The 19,191-nt window shown below is 43.0% G+C and overlaps 1 protein-coding gene across 3 annotated transcripts in view; it reads left to right on the top strand.

Moving 5' to 3' along the window:
* FBXL20 (F-box and leucine rich repeat protein 20) overlaps positions 1-19,191 on the top strand; it is a 694,061-nt gene that overhangs the window by 169,350 nt on the left and 505,520 nt on the right. For all 3 annotated transcript variants that reach the window (XM_077459474.1, XM_077459476.1, XM_077459475.1), the window contains 2 exons: positions 7,764-7,825; positions 8,109-8,163. In XM_077459474.1, coding sequence (XP_077315600.1) covers positions 7,764-7,825; positions 8,109-8,163 — 117 coding nt within the window. The remainder of the gene's footprint in view (positions 1-7,763; positions 7,826-8,108; positions 8,164-19,191) is intronic.

Here is a 19,191-nt window from a genome sequence, read left to right as displayed (position 1 = left end):
CTTAAGTTTAGTCCTGTAGGCTTTACAAAAACAGTCTTTTTGAGCCAATACAGGATTTTTCCCTTGGTCCTCTTGACGAGGAACATAATTTTTTTTTGTTACCATATCTTCTGCAAGAAGAGTATCGGGGTTGGCTGCTCTTTCTTGTAAAGAGTCATATTGGATTATTAAGGATAAGGTTGGATTGCGGCCTCATCCCAATTTCCTTCTGAAGGTAGTGTCGGGTCTTTTTCATATTAAACCAGGATATTGTTCTGCCTTCATTTTTTTTTTTTTTTTCAGAACTTTGTTCTCTGAAAGAAAGGTCACTGCATTCTCTTGATGTGGTGAGAGCGGTCAAAGTGCATTTAAAGGTGACCGCTCAGATACTTAAAAACGAATGTTTTTTGTTTGTGTTGCCTGACGGTCCTAAAAGAGGCCAGGCAGCATGGGAATCTATGATTTCTAGGTGGATTTGTTAAGTGGTTGATCAGGCTTTTGACTTAAAAGAGTTCCTCCTTCTTTTTTTTTTTTTTTTTTTTTTTAATATAAAGGCACTTCACCATGGCTCAGATCTGCAAGGCCTCAACTTGGTCTTTAACCACTTCAGCTCCGGACCAATAAATACCTTAAGGACCAGAGGTCTTTTTGCAATTTCGCACTGCGCTGCTTTAACTGGTAATTGCGCGGTCATGCAATATTGCACCCAAACGAAATTTGCGTCCTTTTCTTCCCACAAATAGAGCTTTCTTTTGATGGTATTTGATTGCCTCTGCGATTTTTTTTTTTTGCGATATAAATGGAAAAAGAGCGAAAATTTTGAAAAAAAAAGATATTTTCTTCTTTTTGTTATAAGAAAAATCGAATAAACTAAATTTTAGTCATACATTGAGGGCAAAATTTATTCAGCCACATGTAGTAAAAAAAAATGTCAATAAGCGTATATTTTTTGGTTTGCGCAAAAGTTATAGCGTCTACAAACTAGAGTACATTTTCTGGAATTTACACAGCTTTTAATTTATGACTGCCGATCTCATTTCTTGAGGTGCTAAAATGGCAGGGCAGTACAAATCCCCCCCAAATGACCCCATTTTGGAAAGTAGACACCCCAAGGAAATTGCTGATGGGTATGTTGAGCCCATTGAATATTTATTTTTTTTGTCCTAAGGGATTGAATAATGACAAAAAAAAAAAAAAATATTTTTTTTTACAAAAAGTTGTCACTAAATGATATATTGCTCACACATGCCATGGTTATATGTGGAATTGCACCCCAAAATATATTCTGCTACTTCTCCCGAGTATGGGGATACCACATGTGTGGGACTTTTTGGGAGTCTAGTCGCGCACGGCACCCCGAAATCCAATCACCACCTTCAGGATTTCTATGGGTGCAAATTTTTGATTTAACTCCTCACTACCTATCACAGTTTCGAAGGCCATAAAATGCCAAAATAGCACAAAACCCCCCAAAATGACCCCATTTTGGAAAGTAGACACCCCAAGCTATTTACTGAGAGGCATGTTGAGTCCATGGAATATTTTATATTTTGCCACAAGTTGCGGGAATATTACAAACTTTTTTTTTTTTTGCACCAAGTTGTCACTAAATGATATATTGCTCACACATGCTATGGGCATATGTGAAATGACACCCCAAAATACATTCTGCTGCTTCTCCTGAGTACGGGGATACCACATGTGTGGGACTTTTTGGGAGTCTAGTCGCGCACGGCACCCCGAAAACCAATCACCACCTTCAGGATTTCTAAGGGTGCAAATTTTTGATTTAACTCCTCACTACCTATCACAGTTTCGAAGTCCATAAAATGCCAAAATAGCACAAAACCCCCCCAAATGACCCCATTTTGGAAAGTAGACACCCCAAGCTATTTACTGAGAGGCATGTTGAGTCCATGGAATATTTTATATTTTGCCAAAAGTTGCGGGAATATTACAAACTTTTTTTTTTTTTTGCACAAAGTTGTCACTAAATGATATATTGCTCACACATGCTATGGGCAGAAGTCAAATTACACCCCAAAATAAATTCTGCTGCTTCTCCCGAGTACGGGGATACCACATGTGGGGGACTTTTTGGGAGCCTAGCCACGTACGGGACCCCGAAAACCAAGCACTGCCTTCCGGATTTGAATATAAAATGCTACCAAAAAAACCTGTTAGCGATGGCAGGGATCAGGCCTGACTCTGCGATCGCTGCAGTTATGTGTTTAGTGTTTTGTAAGTGACAGTGATCGATCGATACTGCACTTGGGTGGGCTGGGCAGAGAGGCAAAACGCAGGTGCCAGCAGGTATTTGGGCTGATCCCGCTAACAATGCGTTTTTTTGGAACCCTAAACTGCTGGGGACGCTAGTATAGATCTGATCAGATCAGATATTGATCTGTTCAGATTCTATACCACTACGGGAGGTGTATGCTTTGTGTGTGGGTGTTAGCGGTACTGGCACTAACCTAGCGCTGCCTGGGGCGATGCAGACCCTGACCCTAAAACCTAATTGATATCACCCGCCGGGTGATCAGGGGGTTAAACCTTTATTGGGTAATAAATGGTGGGTGCCCTGATGCTATAAAAAACAAACTAACCAGAGTCACCCGTAACACTTATACGGTGATCAGTGGTGAAAGGGTTAACTAGGAGCAATCAGGGGGTTCAAATTTTTATTAGGTAGTATATGGGGGTCCCTGGCGCTATATAAAAACCTGACGGGGAACCTAAATAACTAACTGGCTAACCAGCGTCACCAGTGACACTTATACTGTGATCGCTGGTGAAAGGGGGTGAAAGGGTTAACTAGCAGCAATCAGGGGGTTAAAACCATTATTGGGTAGTATATCGGGGTACCTAGCGCTATAAAAACCTGGCGGTGAACCTAAAAAAATAACTAGCTACCTAGCGACTGTAGCGACACTAATGCAGCGATCAGAAAAACGATCGCTTAGTGACACTGGCAAAAGGGGGTGAAAGGGTTAACTAGCGGCAATCAGGGGGTTAAAAACATTATTGGGTAGTATATCGGGGTACCTAGCGATATAAAAACCTGGCGGTGAACCTAAAAAAATAACTAGCTACCTAGCGACACATGCAGCGATCAGAAAAATGATCGCTTAGTGACACTGGCAAAAGGGGGTGAAAGGGTTAACTCTAGGGGCAATCAGGGGGTTAAATCTTTATTGGGGGGTGATAGGGGGCTACCCTGGACCTAACACTAACTGTCCTGACAGTTTTTACTGTCACAACTGACACTGAATGCATTGATCAGTAAAGAAATGATCAATGCAATCAGTGACACTGTGACTGGGGGGGGAGGGGGGGCGGGGGGGATCGGGGGGCGATCGGGGGGGGATCGGGGGGGGTTTGTGTGCCTGTGTGTACCTACATGTCAGTGTAGTGTTGGTGCACACTTACTTTTACTCTTCTCCTCGTAGTCCGGTCAAAAAGACCGCCCCGAGGAGAATGACATCACTTCCTCCTTCCTGTGTAAACAATACACAGGGGAGGAAGCTTCTCATTGGCCAGGAGCGATCCAGAGGGGGTGGCCGAAAACCAACGGCCATCCCCTCATCACGGAGCGCTCCTGGACCGAATCGGACCCCCCACCCGCTGGAAGGCAATCACGTAGATGTACGTGATTGTGCCTGCCTGTGCCATTGTGCTGACGTACATTGGCAATACGGCGGTCCTCAAGTGGTTAACCACCTTCAGACCGGACCATTTTGCTGGTAAATGACCAGAGGTCTTTTTACAATTTGGCACTGCGCTGCTTTAACTGGTAATTGCGCGGTCATGCAATGTTGTACCCAAACAAAATTTGCGTCCTTTTCTTCCCACAAATAGAGCTTTCTTTTGATGGTATTTGATTGCCTCTGCGATTTTTATTTTTTGCGATATAAACGTAAAAAGACAGCAAATTTTGAAAAAAAATGATATTTTCTACTTTTTGTTATTAGAAAAATCCAATAAACTCAATTTTAGTCATACATTTAGGCCAAAATGTATTCAGCCACATGTCTTTGGTAAAAAAAAAGTCAATAATTGTATATTTATTGGTTTGCGCAAAAGTTGTCACATCTACAAACTAAGGTACGTTTTCTGGAATTTACGCAGCTTTTAGTTTACGACTGCCTATCTCATTTCTTGAGGTGCTAAAATGGCAGGGCAGTACAAAACCCCCCAAATGACCCCATTTTGGAAAGTAGACACCCTAAGGAAATTGATAAGAGGCATGTTGAGCCCATTGAATATTTTATTTTTTTGCCTCAAGTGATTGAATAATGACAAAAAATATATATATATATTTTTTTTTTACACAAAGTTGTCACTAAATGATATATTGCTCACACATGCTATGGGCATATGTGAAATGACACCCCAAAATAAATTCTGCTGCTTCTCCTGAGTACGGGGATACCACATATGTGGGACTTTTTGGGAGCCTAGCCGCGTACGGGGCCCCGAAAACCAAGCACCGCCTTCAGGCTTTCTAAGGGCGTAAATTTTTGATTTCACTTCTCACTACCTATTACAGTTTTGAAGGCCATAAAATGCCAAGATGGCACAAAACCCCCACAAATGACCCCATTTTAGAAAGTAGACACCCCAAGCTATTTGCTGGGAGGCATTTTGAGTCCATGGAATATTTTATATTTTGCCACAAGTTGCGGGAAAATTACAAACTTTAATTTTTTTTTATTTTTTTTTCACAAAGTTGTCACTAAATGATATATTGCTCACACATGCTATGGGCATATGTGAAATGACACCCCAAAATAAATTCTGCTGCTTCTCCTGAGTACGGGGATACCACATATGTGGGACTTTTTGGGAGCCTAGCCACGTACGGGGCCCCGAAAACCAAGAACCGCCTTCAGGCTTTCTAAGGGCGTTACAGTTTTGAAGGCCATAAAATGCCAAGATGGCACAAACCCCCCCCAAATGACCCCATTTTGGAAAGTAGACACCCCTAAATTTAGGGGTACACTAGTGAGACTAGGTAATAAATGGCGGGTGCCCTGAAACTATAAAAAAAATAACTAACCAACCAGCGTCACCTGTAACAGTTATATGGTGATCACTGGTGAAAGGGTTAACTAGGGGGCAATCAGGGGGCTTTATGCGGTAATATATGGGGGTCCCTGGCGCTATAAAAAGCTGCGGCGAACCTAAATACCTACCTGCCTAACTAGCGTCACCTGTGACACTAATACAGTGATCAGAAAAACGATCGCTTATTAGGCTGGGTTCACACTGGAGCGATGTGGGAGCGCCACGAATGCGCGGCGGGTTCCCGCATCACATGCCTCCCGGCGGCAGTTCACACTGCCCTATGCGAACTGCTGGGAGTGTCAGTGAAATGTTAATGACACCCCCAGATCAGTTCGCATATCGCAGTGCGATCTGCAAACTCGGATCGCATGGTGTGAACACCCATGCGATCCGATTCTGCTGCGGACCAAAAAAAGGGTCCCGTGCGAGTTTGCGGCGGGTGCGACACGAATTCAGCCATACTATCTGTATGGCTGAACTCGAATCGCACAGAGATCGGATGTGATTTGCACTGCAGTGCGGTGCGAATCACATCCGTTCTCATAAACCGCTGCAATGTGAACCCAGCCTTAGTGACACTGGCGACGGGGGTGATCACGGGGTTAAACCTTTATTGGGGGGGTTAGGGGGGTACCTTAGAACTAAAGGGGGCTAACCCTAACTGCCCTAACAGTTATTACAGTCACAAATGACACCCGCCGGGTGATCAGGGGGTTAAACCTTTATTAGGTAATAAATGGCGGGTGCCCTGAAACTATAAAAAAATAACTAACCAACCAGCGTCACCTGTAACAGTTATATGGTGATTACTGGTGAAAGGGTTAACTAGGGGGCAATCAGGGGGCTTTATGCGGTAGTATATGGGGGTCCCTGGCGCTATAAAAAGCTGCGGCGAACCTAAATACCTACCTGCCTAACTAGCGTCACCTGTGACACTAATACAGCGATCAGAAAAACGATCGCTTATTAGGCTGGGTTCACACTGGAGCGATTCGGGAACGCCACGAATCCGCGGCGGGTTCCCGCATCACATGCCTCCCGGCGGCAGTTCACACTGCCCTATGCGAACTGCTGGGAGTGTCAGTGAAATGTTAATGACACCCCCAGATCAGTTCGCATATCGCAGTGCGATCTGCAAACTCGGATCGCATGGTGTGAACACCCATGCGATCCGATTCTGCTGCGGGCCAAAAAAAGGGTCCCATGCGAATTTGCGGCGGGTGCGGCGGGTGCGACACGAATTCAGCCATACTATCTGTATGGCTGAACTCGAATCGCACAGAGATCGGATGTGATTTGCACTGCAGTGCGGTGCGAATCACATTCGTTCTCATAAACCGCTGCAATGTGAACCCAGCCTTAGTGACACTGGCGAGGGGGGGTGATCACGGGGTTAAACCTTTATTGGGGGGTTAGGGGGGCACATTAGAACTAAAGGGGGCTAACCCTAACTGCCCTAACAGTTATTACAGTCACAAATGACACCAATGCAAAAAAAAAAAAAAAAAAAAAAGCAATTGGTGTCACTGTGACTGGGGGGGCAGGGGTAATTGGGGGGTGATCGGGGGGTAAAGGGGGGGTGTGAGTGTGCCTGGCATGTTCTACTGTGTAGTGTAGTGCTTGTGCAACTCACCGATGCTCTCTCCTCGGTGCCGGACGAAAAATACCGACACGGAGGAGAGAATACATCACTTCCTCTCCTGTGTTTACATTACAGGAGAGGAAGTGATGTCACCGGACATTTTCATTCGTCGGGAGCGATCGCGAGGGGGTGGCCATGAATGAATGGCCGTCCCCTCGTCCGGGATCGCTCCCGAACGAATACCGACCGCCGCAGGCACCGGGCGGGGGCCCGATCGGGCCCCCGACCTGCGGGCAGGCAAGGACGTACATGTAAGCCCTTATGCCTGCCCGTGCCATTCTGTCGACGTACATCGTCGTGCGGCGGTCGGCAAGTGGTTAATCCATACATTTACCAGATTCTATCAAGTAGATGTAAAAGATCATGAGGATATCGCCTTGTGGCACAGTGTACTGCAGACTGCAGTTTGAGTCCTCTAGTCTCTTGGTGCCCTACTATTGTTGTCTCCCTCCCTTCAGTTGGCATTGCTATGGGACATTCCACATAGTAACTACTATGGCTTATTGTTCCCTTCTGTATGAAAAGAAAACCGGATTTTTTAAAACTGCTTACCTGTAAAATCCTTTTCTTTGAAGTACCTCAGGAGGTCCCTCCCTTCTTTGGTATACACGTGTATTGCTTTGTTACAAAACTGAGGTGCTCCCACCAGTGGAGGAGGGGTTATATAAGGAGTGCCAGTTTACATCACATGAAATTGGCCTGTGGCCTATAACCCACATAGTAACTACTATGGCGCTGTGTCTCCTGATGTTTCTCCTGAAGAAAAGGATTTTACAGGCAAGCAGTTTTAAAAAATCCTGTTATGAGGCAAGGTTTCCTGGAGGAGAACCATATACGCACACACACACATTTTCTCTCATGAGGACTATTAGTTCCACCCATTTATATCCCAACAAACAATGAATTTCTCCTAATCCTATATTTGTCAAAGTGATCCGTGCAGTATGAGGTAGTGGTTTATTATATGGTGGAATTGACTTGTTCTCTGTTTTTCAGCAACTCTCCCGTTTAGCTATGCAAAACTTTCTGTGTGCGCTCTTTCACTTCACTTTCTTGTTTTCTTTTATACCACCAGATGTTCTCAAACAACGATGAAGCTCTTATTAACAAGAAGCTTCCCAAGGAGCTGCTACTTAGGTGAGCAAATTTGAGATTCACAAATTTGTCAGAAATTAAAGTTACATAGATTTTGCACCGGTTAAAAAAAAAAAAAAAAAAAATATATATATATATATATATATATATATATATATATATATATATATATATATATATATATATATATATATATATATATATATATATATATATATATATATATATATATTATTAATAATATTTTGGATGCATAATCTGTGCATCCATTTATTTTACTTCATGCTGACACTTTAAAAGGGGTTTCTTTTTTTTTTTTTCATAGGATTTTCTCCTTCTTAGATGTTGTTACACTTTGTCGATGTGCTCAAGTCTCCAGGGTAAGTAAAGTGGGTTAACGATGGTCTATTCCAAAACGCATTTTTCAAGTTTTTGCAGGTCTACGGTGACTGTCTCCAAAGCTCTTAGGTCTACCAATGGCAGAAAAAAAGTGACTGTAAGAATGTGCTTTTAGCAGCTTTTTGCATTGGCGTTAATACGCATTTAGCTTTTAGCAGAGTTTCTCTGCCTCTATTCAAAACGAATAGTTCCCTGTGAAAGCTTTCTCCTGATCTGACTTTCAGCACATTGATTTGAATAGAAGTCACATCCAAGTCGGCTCATCTTGTGCTCTGAGGGCCTTGAATGGAATCCCCATGCCATAATTGATTTGAGGGGGGACTCCACGCCATTTTTTTTATTTTGATGTGGGGGTCCCCTTGAATATCCTTAAAGCATAAGTAGCACCACAACTTGGATGCGACTTTCGTTCAAATCAATGGGCTGAAAGCTTAGTTAAACGCTGTAACGCTGTTTACACACATTTACAAGCAGTTCCAAGCATTTGACGTTTGAAATGCTGGTAGACTACAGTCCTGAATGCGATTTATCTGCTTTTAAATGTAAAAAAAAAAAAGCCTGCAACCAACTGCCTCTAACCTACTATAAACGACTGAGTGTACATGTACACACAAGATAACATTAGAGCAGCCCCTGAACTCTCATTAGGAGATGCTGCTGAAAAACGCTCAACTTCTTCTAAAAGAGAGTTTAGCAGCTGCAATGTACATAAAGCATAAAGTGTATGTGAACACCATACCATATCAGCCAATCGTAATGTAACATATTGTTTTATTTACATTACAGTGGAGCATTAAAATGATAGACTAGAAAATTTACAAATTTAAAAAGGTAGTGAACAGGTAGGCTTTTTAGCACAGAAGACATATCTTATAGATGTCTCCTCTGCAAGTATTTCAGCATCTTCCATAATAATTGAACTCTTGAGAGTGATGTCATCTCTGTCTAGCCAATCAAAAAGGCAGGAGATCATCAGCCGAAGGTAATTTGGAATTGGCAGGATCACCAGGTATATATGATGCAATGAGGAAGAACCAAATAAGCAGGCAAGATTTAGCCAAGACAAAATGACATACAAGATTCGTATGTGGGATATAATTTATACTATATATTTATACTGCAATGTGGCCATTAAAAAGCCAAGTTAGACATAGTCACTGCTGTCATGTAAAATGTAATGGTCGCAGCAGGTGAAGATATTTCACTGTCAGATGGAGAGACAAAAGAAAGGTAGACCTTTTAACCTCTGTCCTGTGTAACTCATGCAGTATACCATATGCACTGCAGTTGAAAATCAAGTCTATATGCCTTATTAATATATGTATGCTATGTTGCATATAGTTACATAGTAGGTGAGGTTCAAAAAAGACACAAGTCCATCAAGTCCAACCTATGTGTGTGATTATATGCCAGTATTACATTGTATATCCCTGTATGTTGCGGTCGTTCAGGTGCTTATCTTATAGTTTCTTGAAACTATCAATGCCAACCGCTGGGACCACCGCTTGTGGAAGGGTATTCCACATCCTTGCCGCTCTTACAGTGAAGAACCCTCTAGGTAGTTTAAGGTTAAACTTCTTTTCTTCTAATTTTAATGAGTGGCCACGAGTCTTGTTAAACTTCTTTTCTGTGTAAAAGTTTTATCCCTATTGTGGGGATACCAGTATGGTATTTGTATATTGAAATCATATCCCCTCTCAAGCATCTCTTCTCCAGAGAGAATAAGTTCAGTGCTCACAACCTTTCCTCATAACTAATATCCTCCAGACCCTTTATTAGCTTTGTTGCCCTTCTTTGAGCTCACTCCATTTACAGTACATCCTTCCTGAGGACTGGTGCCCAGAACTGGACAGCATACTCTAGGTGCAGCCAGACCAGATACTTGTAGAGCAGGAGAATTATCCCTTTATCTCTGGAATTAATCCCCTTGTTAATGCATGTCAATCTTCTGTTTGCTTTGTTAGCAGCAGCTTGGCATTGCATGCCATTGCTGAGCCTATCATCTACTAGGACCCCCAGGTCCTTTTCCATCCTAGATTCCCCCAGAGGTTCTCCCCCCAGTGTATAGATTGTATTCATATTTTGCCATGCTATTTTTGCATTATTTTACATTTTTCTACATTGAACTTCATTTGCCATGTAGTTGCCCACCCCATTAACTTGTTCAGATCTTTTTGCAAGGTTTCCACATCCTGTGGAGAAGTTATTTCCCTGCTTAGGCTGCATAGTCTGCAAATACAGAGATTGAACTGTTTACCCCATCCTCCAGATCATTTACAGGATTGGTCCCAGTAAAGAACCCTGGGGGGACCCCAGTACTCCTGGCCATTTTGAGTACTCTTTATCACTACCCTCTGAACTCCCCTTGTAGCCAGTTTTCATTCCATATACTCACCCTATGGTCCATGCCAACTGACCTTATTTTGTACAGTCAACATTTATAGGAAACTGTGTCAAATGCTTTTGCAAAATCCAGATACACCATGTCTACGGGTCTTCCTTTATCTAGATGGCAACTCACCTCCTCCATAGAAGGTTAACAGATTGGTTTGGCAAGAACGATTCTTCATGAATCCATGCTGATTACTGTTGATACCGTTCTCATTACTAAAATCTTGTATATAGTCCCTTATCATCCCCTCCAAGAGTTTACATACTATAGATGTTAGGCTAACTGGTCTGTAATTCCCTGGGATGGGCCTTTTTAAATATTGGTGCTGCACTGGCTTTTCTCCAATCAGCTGGTACCATTTCAGTCAGTAGACTGTCAGTAAAAATTAGGAACAATGGTCTGGCAATTACTTGACTGAGTTCCCGAAGTACCCTCAAGTACAAGCCATCTTGTCCAGGTGATTTATTAATGTTAAGTTTTCCAAGGCTGATTTTAATTCTGTCCTCTGTTAACCATGGAGGTGCTTCCTGTGTAACACTGAAGTTTTCGTTACTGAAGCCCCTCAATTCCCTCGTGAAGACTGAGGAGAAGAATAAATTTAATATCTCCCCATCCTTAGTAACCAGATGTCCTTCCTCATTCTTTATGGTCTGTCCTCCATTTTTTTACTGTTTTACATACTTAATGAATTTCTTGGGATTTTTTTTCTCTCCTTCACTCTGTGTCTTTCATGTTCTATCTTAGCCGTCCTTATTGCACCCTTACATTTTCTTGTTGAATTATTTATAAAGTCTGAATGCCGATGACGATCCCTCAACCTTGTATTTTTTGAAGGCCTTCTCCTTTGCTTTTATATGCATCTTTACATTGGAGTTAAGCCATCCAGGACTTTTGTTTGCTCTTTTAAATTTATTACCCAGTGGGATGCATTGGCTAATGCCCTTATTTAATATGCTCTTAAAGCAAACCCATCTCTACTACAATGTTTTTTGTTCCTATGATTATAGACCAATTTATGCGTTCTAGCAAGGTTTGTAGTTTAGGGAAGTTGGCTCTTTTGAAATTCAGTGTTTTTGTATTGTCCTTATGTTCCTATTTGTGTGATTTATACTGAAGCCAATTGACCTGTGATTGCTGTTACCTAAATTGCCCCGTATTTCCACATCCTTGATCAGGACCTGTATTGTTGGTAATTGGTAGATCCAGTAACTTTATTTCTAGTTGGTGCGTCTACCATCTGACCCATAAAATTGTCCTGCAAGACATTTAGGAACTGGCGAGCCTTGGATGAATGCGTGGTTCCCTCCACCCAGTCTGTCTGGAAAATTAAAATCCCCCATTATGATAACACTTCCCATCCTTGCTGCTATTCCGAATTGTGATAGATCTGTCTCCCCTTCCTCCCTCAGGTTATGGGGCCTATGACGTACTCCTAGTATTATTTTCCCCTTGGCTTCATCCCTTTGGAGCTCTACCCATAAGGATTACACCTCCTCCCTAGCTCCCTTAGTGATGTCATCTCTCAGTCACTTGTACATTATTCTTATGATATAGCCATACCCCTCCCCCTTTTTTACTCTCTATCCTTGCGATTAAGGTTATATAATTGAATGGTTGCCAGCCAATCATGAGAGCTGTTGAACCAGGTTTCTGAAATTACCACAAAATCCAAATCCTCCTCGTACAACAGTATCTATAGTTCACCCATCTTGTCCGCCAGGCTCCTGGCATTGGTGAACATGCCACTTAGTTTAGACCAGTCGCATATTATCTTATTGGGTGTTCCGAGATTGCAACTAGGACTTGCTGCTATACTTGCATTGGGTTTATGTGCTTTGGTCAACCTACCACTAATGCCCCCAATGCTACCCTCTGGAATATGTTCCACGCTGACTATCTCTACCGCTGAACCCCCCCCCCCCCCCCATCACCTAGTTTAAAAGCCCCTCTTTTTGGCCATCTTCAATCCCAGCTGACCTGCACCCTCCTCATTTAGGTGCAGTCCATCCCTTCTATAGTACTGGTTATCAACTGAGAAGTCTGCCCAGTCCTCCAGGAACCTAAACTCCTCCTTACTACATAGGCTCTTCAGCCACTGGCTTACTTCCCTAATCTCCCTCTGCCTTTCTGGTGAGGCTTGATGTACCAGTACTATTCCTGAGATTACTACCTTGGAGGTCCTTTTCCTCAATTTTGCTCCCAAGTCCCTAAAATCGTTCTTTAGGACACTCCATCTGCCTTTGTCATTTGGTGCCAACGTGCACTATGACAGCCAGGTCTTCCCCAGCCGAGCTCACGGTAGACAACATACAGTTCGGCTCTTCTGTTCTTTGTTACAGATTGGCCTCTCTCTCCTTCTAAGAATTTAGTCCCTACCACCAGAATCTGTCTTTCCTTTCCTTTCCCTTCACTTCCCCACTCCACTCTCACTGGAGGAGTTCTTTCCCTGGCAGCTAGGAGAATCCCTCAGCTCCAGCAGTGCTGGTCCCTGACTGGGATCACCCAATGTCACTCAAATACTTATTGGGATGCTCCAGCCCTTGATCGGCCTCCCTGGCACTTGCCCCTCTACCCTTCCTGACTGTCACCCATCTACTCTTTGCTAGTGCCTGCACCTCTTTGTCTCCACCCACCTCTGTGCTGGCCCCTGCCAGCACCTGCCGTGTACATTCCTGGCTCACATTTAGGGTGGAGGGTCCTCTCAGTGCTGACAGTTGCTTCCCCAGATTCATAACCCGGGCTTCCCGGGAAACATAGTTACATAGTTAGTAAGGTTGAATAAAGACACCAGTCCATCCAGTTCAACCTGAGTGAGTGTCTACAATTGTCCCTACCCTTGTACATTGCACACTCACATCGGTCCCTACCCTCAAGGAGCCCACAAGCCAAGGTCCCCATTCATATGCTATGGTTAATTTTGGACAGAAGCCAATTAACCTACCTGCATGTCTTTGGATTGTGGGAGGAAACCAGAGTACCCTGAGGAAACCCATGCAGGCACAGGGAGAACGTGCAAACTCCAGGCAGGTAGTGTCTTGGTTGGGATTCGAACCAACGACCCTTCTTACTGCTAGGTGAGAGTGCTAACCACTACACCACTGTGCCGCCTGACAGGAGTGACAGATTGTGTGTTTCTATTAGCTAGGAACCACGATCTGTCACTTCGTGTAGTTGGTCCCTCCCCCTTCAGTTAGAATCACCTCCCAGGGAACACAGTTAACCCCCTTCACCTCCCCTAGTGTTAACCCCTTCGCTGTCAGTGACATTTTAACAGTAACCAATTAATTTTTAATCGCACTGATTGCTGCATGATTGCTGCATGATTGCCAATGATTGCCAATGATTCCAAAAATGTGTTAAAATTGTCCGATTTGTTTGCCATAATGTCAGTCATGATAAAATCGCAGATGGCTGCCAAATTCTAGTAAAAAATAAATAAAAATGCTATAAATCTATCCCCTATTTTGTAGACGCTATAACTTTTGCACAAACCAATCAATATGCGCTTACTGTGTATGTGTGTATGTATGTGTGTGTATGTATGTATATGTGTGTGTGTGTGTATATATATATATATATATATATATATATATATATATATATATATATATATATATATATATAAAATATAGCGCTCTCGCTCTCTCTATACATATATATATTCTACATTTTATTTTTCTTAATATTTAGAATACATCGGCCTAAACTGAGGAAAAATAAATAATTTCAACGAAAAACAAAAATGTGCTTTGTTTTTTTCAAAATTGTTGATCTTTTGTTTACAGCGCAAAAAATAAAAACTGCTGAGGCAATCAGATGGCACCAAAAGAAAGCTCTCTTTGTTGGAAAAAAAAGGACGCCAATTTTGTTTGTGTCCATCGTCACATGATTGTCAATTAAAGAGACTCATTGCTGAATCACAAAAAAAATGCTCTGGTCTGATGTGTGTAAATTCTTCAGGGGCGGAAGTTGTTAACTGACAATTGCGCGGTCGTGCAATAAAATTGTACTCCCCCCCCCCCCCACACACACACACACACAAATAAAGCTTTCTTTTGGTGGTATTTGATCACCTCTGCAGGGTTTTTTTTTTATTTATTTTTTTACGCTATAAACAAAAATAAGAGTGACAATTTTGAAAAAGAAAATCTTTTTTTTTTTTTTCTGCTATAATACATATCCAATAAAAAAATATAAAAAATGTAATTTCTTCATCAATTTAGTCCAATATGTTTTTTGCTACATGTTTTTGGTAAAAAAAATTCCAATAAGTGTATATCGATTGGTTTGTGCAAAAGTTAAATAGGAGATATTTTTATGCCATTTTTATTTATTTTTTTACTTGTAATTGTGGTGCTCAGCGTTTTTTTTTTTTTTTTTTCTTCTTTGCACTATGCACTTTGCACTATGTCTTCCAGACCTACCGTAAAGGTACCTAAGGTGTCACCCCCCCAGGCGCTGGGAATTCCAGTTATGCCTCCATACTGTCTTCCTCTTCGGAGAGATCAGAGAGTCATTGGAAGCTAGCGGTGGTGCAACTGCTTCACACACTTCAGCCCATGTAGGGGTGACTGAAGATGCATTTTCCTCTGCCTTGCAAGGCTTAGAAGGAAGATTAGTGGCTTTATTCACATCCTCCATTCAGTGTATAGGAAGCGCCCTAGATCCCTCTCCCCCACCTTAGACACTTTACAGTCAGTGGAGGGCCCAAGAGAATTATGGGGACAGGATGGGGTATTGCCCTCAGATCGGGAGGAAAGGCATGCGATTATTTCTCTGCGGAGAAAACAATACTTGAAGTTCCCAAGGATCCCTACTTCACAATCTTAAGTACAGAGGCTTGCAAAGATGGTTCGCTCTACTTGCATGCTACCCCTAACAGAGTTGGCTGAAGGGCCGGTCTCTTCCTTGGGTTCTTTGAAGCCTTTACAGCCTTTGCATGCGTTTCCCGTCCGCACATTACTGAAAAAGCTTATTTTATACCGAATGGGATCATCCAGATAAGCATTTTTTCCCTTCCGAAGAGACTCGCAAAGCTCTATCCTATGGAAGAAAGATTCACTAAAAGATGGAAAGTTCCAGCAGTTGACTCTGCGATTTCCAATGTGAAAAAATAAAAAAAATAAATACATTTTAACTTACCCAGTGGACAATGCGCTTATGCTTAAAGATCCAACAGATAAGAAGTTGGAAGGTCTGTTAAAATCCTTTTTTCCTTAGCAGGTACTGTTGCTCAGCCTGCAATTGCAGCTATAGGCATCTGTAAGTCCTTAAAGGACCAGTTCACAGATGCTCTCAGATGAGCTCCCTGCACAACAAGCACAGGAGCTGGCCGAGCTACCTAAAGCATTATGCTTTGCTGTAGACGCCGCTATGAAGGATTCTATTCACCAGGCATCACGCCTTGCGTTTGTACTTGTACATATGTGAAGGACCCTTTGGTTAAAGGGTTGGTCAGCTGAGACGCCTTGTAAGAACCTTCTAACTAGTTTCCTCTTTAAGGGAGAATGATTATTTGATGATAGTTTGGATAAATACATTCAAACTATTTCCAGCGTAAATAGTACTTTTCTGCCAGTCAAAAGAAAATATAAGCGTCTTTCATTTAAACTGTTCGGTCTCTGCCATCAGACCAGGCATAAAGGAAGACCCGGGGCTACAAGTCTGCAAAGCAGAATACAAGACCTCGTTACGAAGAGGCATCTCACCTCACCAAGGGGGGGGGGGGAGAGACTTCTGATGTAGAAGTCTGGCAAAGGGAGATTCAGGACAAATGGACTCTCTCCACAGTGTCTTTAGGATACAAGCTAGAGCTTTGAGAGTTTCCACCATCTCGTTTTCTGAGATCAAACGTTCCCAAGGATCCAGGGAAAAGGCAATCCCTGTTGCAAGCATTAGACCGATTATTGGCTCAAGGGGTGATCAGACAGATTCCCAAACAAGAGCAAGGTTTGAGGTTTTACTCAAACCTAATTACGGTGCCAAAGCCAAATGGGGACATCAGACCAAGTCTAGATTTATGTAATCTAAATCGGTTCCTGAAAATCCGCTCCATTTGCATGGAGTCAATCAAGTCAGTGGTTTCCATCTTGCAAGGAGAAAAACTTCTGGCGTCCATCGACATCAGAGATGCATAGCTGCTTGTCCATAGATTTCCTCCTCACCAGAGGTTTCTGCAGTTCAAAGTAGAACAGAAGCATTTTCAGTTATTAGCCTTGCCCTTCGGGCTTGCTCCAGCACCTCGGGTATTCACTAAGGTATTAGCCCCACCTCTAGTCAGGTTAATGGCACAGGACATAACTGTCTTGGCTTACTTAGACGATCTATTGTTAATAGACCAGTCAGTGACTTGCTTGAAGCAAGGCGTAGCCATCACAAGCAGTTACCTGGAAGGTTTGGGTTGGATTGTTAACCTAAAGAAATCCTCCTTAAAGCCACTAAGAAGGCTGGAGTTTCTGGGCCTGATCATAGACACAGCCCAGGAAAGGGGTGTTCTTGCCTCCCGCAAGGATCAGTTCCATACAGGAGCTGGTGAGGATGATCAGGTCGACGAGAAATCCTTCAAGTTGTCTTTGCATGAGGTTGTTAGGGAAGATGGTAGCAGTTCCCTATGCTCAATTCCATTTGAAACTGAAAGCGGTATTCTGTCTCCTTGGAGCGAAACGATCCAAGCTTTGGACTTGCCAATGTGGCTGTCCCCATGAGTGTCCCAAAGCCTCAGTTGGTGGTTACTATCTTGGAACCTGCTGAAGGGAAAGTCCTTCAGATCAATTATCTGGAAGGTAGTAATGACAGATGCCAGCTTTTAAGACTGGGGAGTAGGACCCTTGCCCATCGACATCCTAGAGATTCCGGCAGTGTATCTGGCTCTAGAAACCTGGACCTCCAGGTTAAAGAATTGTCCTGCCAGCATCAAGTCCGTCAATGCCACGGCTGTGGCATATATCAATCACAAGGGGTCACCAAGAGTCTCTTAGCTCAGAGAGAGGTGAACCAGATTCTAACTTGGACAGAAGAGAATGTCCCATGCCTATCTGCAGTTTTCATTCCGGGAGAAGAGAATTGGCAGGTGGACTATCTAAGTCGCCGGCAGTTATTCTCAGGAGAATGGTCTCTTCACCCCAAAGTGTTTCAGGCTGTTTGCCAAAGATGGGGGACTACGGACGTAGACCTTCTAGCGTCCAGATTCAACACTAAGCTAGTCAACTTTGCATCCAGGACAGGGGACCCACTCGCATACAGAACAGATGCATTGGCGACCCCGTGGGATCAGTTTTTATTGATCTATGCACTTTTCCCCTATTCAGTTGCTACCTCAAGTTCTTTGCAGGATCAAGCTGGAAAGAAAATTGGTAATACTGGTAGCACCAGCATGGCCCAGAAGGTCATGCAGAGATCGTAAGGATGGCAGCGGAGGGTCCAGGGCTCTTCCCACTAAGGCCAGACCTGCTATCTCAGGGGCAGATATTCCATCCTACTTTACGAACGCTAAATTTAACGGCTTGGCTATTGAGACCCACGTTCTGAATAAACGTGGGCTTTCCAGGTCCGTTATCTCTACTTTGATTAATACTAAGAAGCCAGCTTCTAGAGTTATATATTGTAGAGCCTGGAACGCTTATGTTTCCTGGTTGTGAGTCCAAGGGTTGGTACCCTCGGAGATATATCATAGGCAGAATTCTTACCTTTCTACAATTAAGCGTAGAGATGAAGTTGGCCCTGAGTACTATTAAGGGCCAAGTCTCAGCCTTATCCATTTTATTTCAAAGACTGCTTGCTATGCAATCTTTAGTCCAGGGTTTCATGCAAGGAGTGCTGCGGATTAATCCGCCAGTTAAATCACTCTTAAACCCTTGGGACTTCAATTTAGTTTTGTCAGTGTTACAAAAACAGCCATTCAAACCGTTGCAGCATGTTCCCTTAGTCCTTCTGACTAGGAAGCTGATATTTTCGTTTGCTATATCCTCAGCAAGGAGGATTTCAGAATTGGCTGCTCTTTCTTGTAAGAAATGTATTTTCTCCTCATTATTCATGAGGACAGAGTGGCGTTACGCCCTCGTCCAGGTTTTTTGCCAAAAGTGGTTTCAGACTTTCATCTGAATGAAGATATTGTCCTGCCAGGGTTTTTTCCCAAGACCTTGTTCCAGGGAAGAAAGGTCACTAGATTGTGTTGAGTGAGTAGTGAGAGCAGTGAAAATTTATTTAAGAAAACTGCTCCGATTCGTAAGACTGATGTCTTATTTCTTCTGCCAGAGGGTCCTAAGAAGGGACAGACAGCGTCAAAATCCACTGTTGCTAAGTGGATTTGGCAAGTTTGAATTATAACTTATGATTTAAAGGGAAAGATTCCCCCTTTTTCAAGTTAAGGCACACTCTACCAGAGCGGTTGGTGCTTCTTGGACAGTGCGTCACCAGGCCTCCAGGTCTCAAATCTGCAAGGCCGCGACTTGGCCTTCAGTACATAGATTTGCAAAATTGTATCAAGTGCATGTGAGATGGAATGAGGATATCGCCTTCGGGCGCAGTGTGCTGCAGGCAGCAGTATAAGTCCTCAGTTCTGGGGGTTACCCTACGGGTTGTGTCTCCCTCCCCTCAAGTAGCATTGGTATGGGACATC

Source organism: Lithobates pipiens, unplaced genomic scaffold (genome assembly GCF_037356315.1).
Source record: "Lithobates pipiens isolate NorthernLeopardFrog02 unplaced genomic scaffold, aLitPip1_a1.2 Scaffold_28, whole genome shotgun sequence".
In the NCBI taxonomy this organism is placed as follows: Eukaryota; Metazoa; Chordata; class Amphibia; order Anura; family Ranidae; genus Lithobates; species Lithobates pipiens.
The sequence above is the reverse complement of the archived record's forward strand: the minus strand, read 5'-3'. Positions and strand labels throughout refer to the sequence as shown.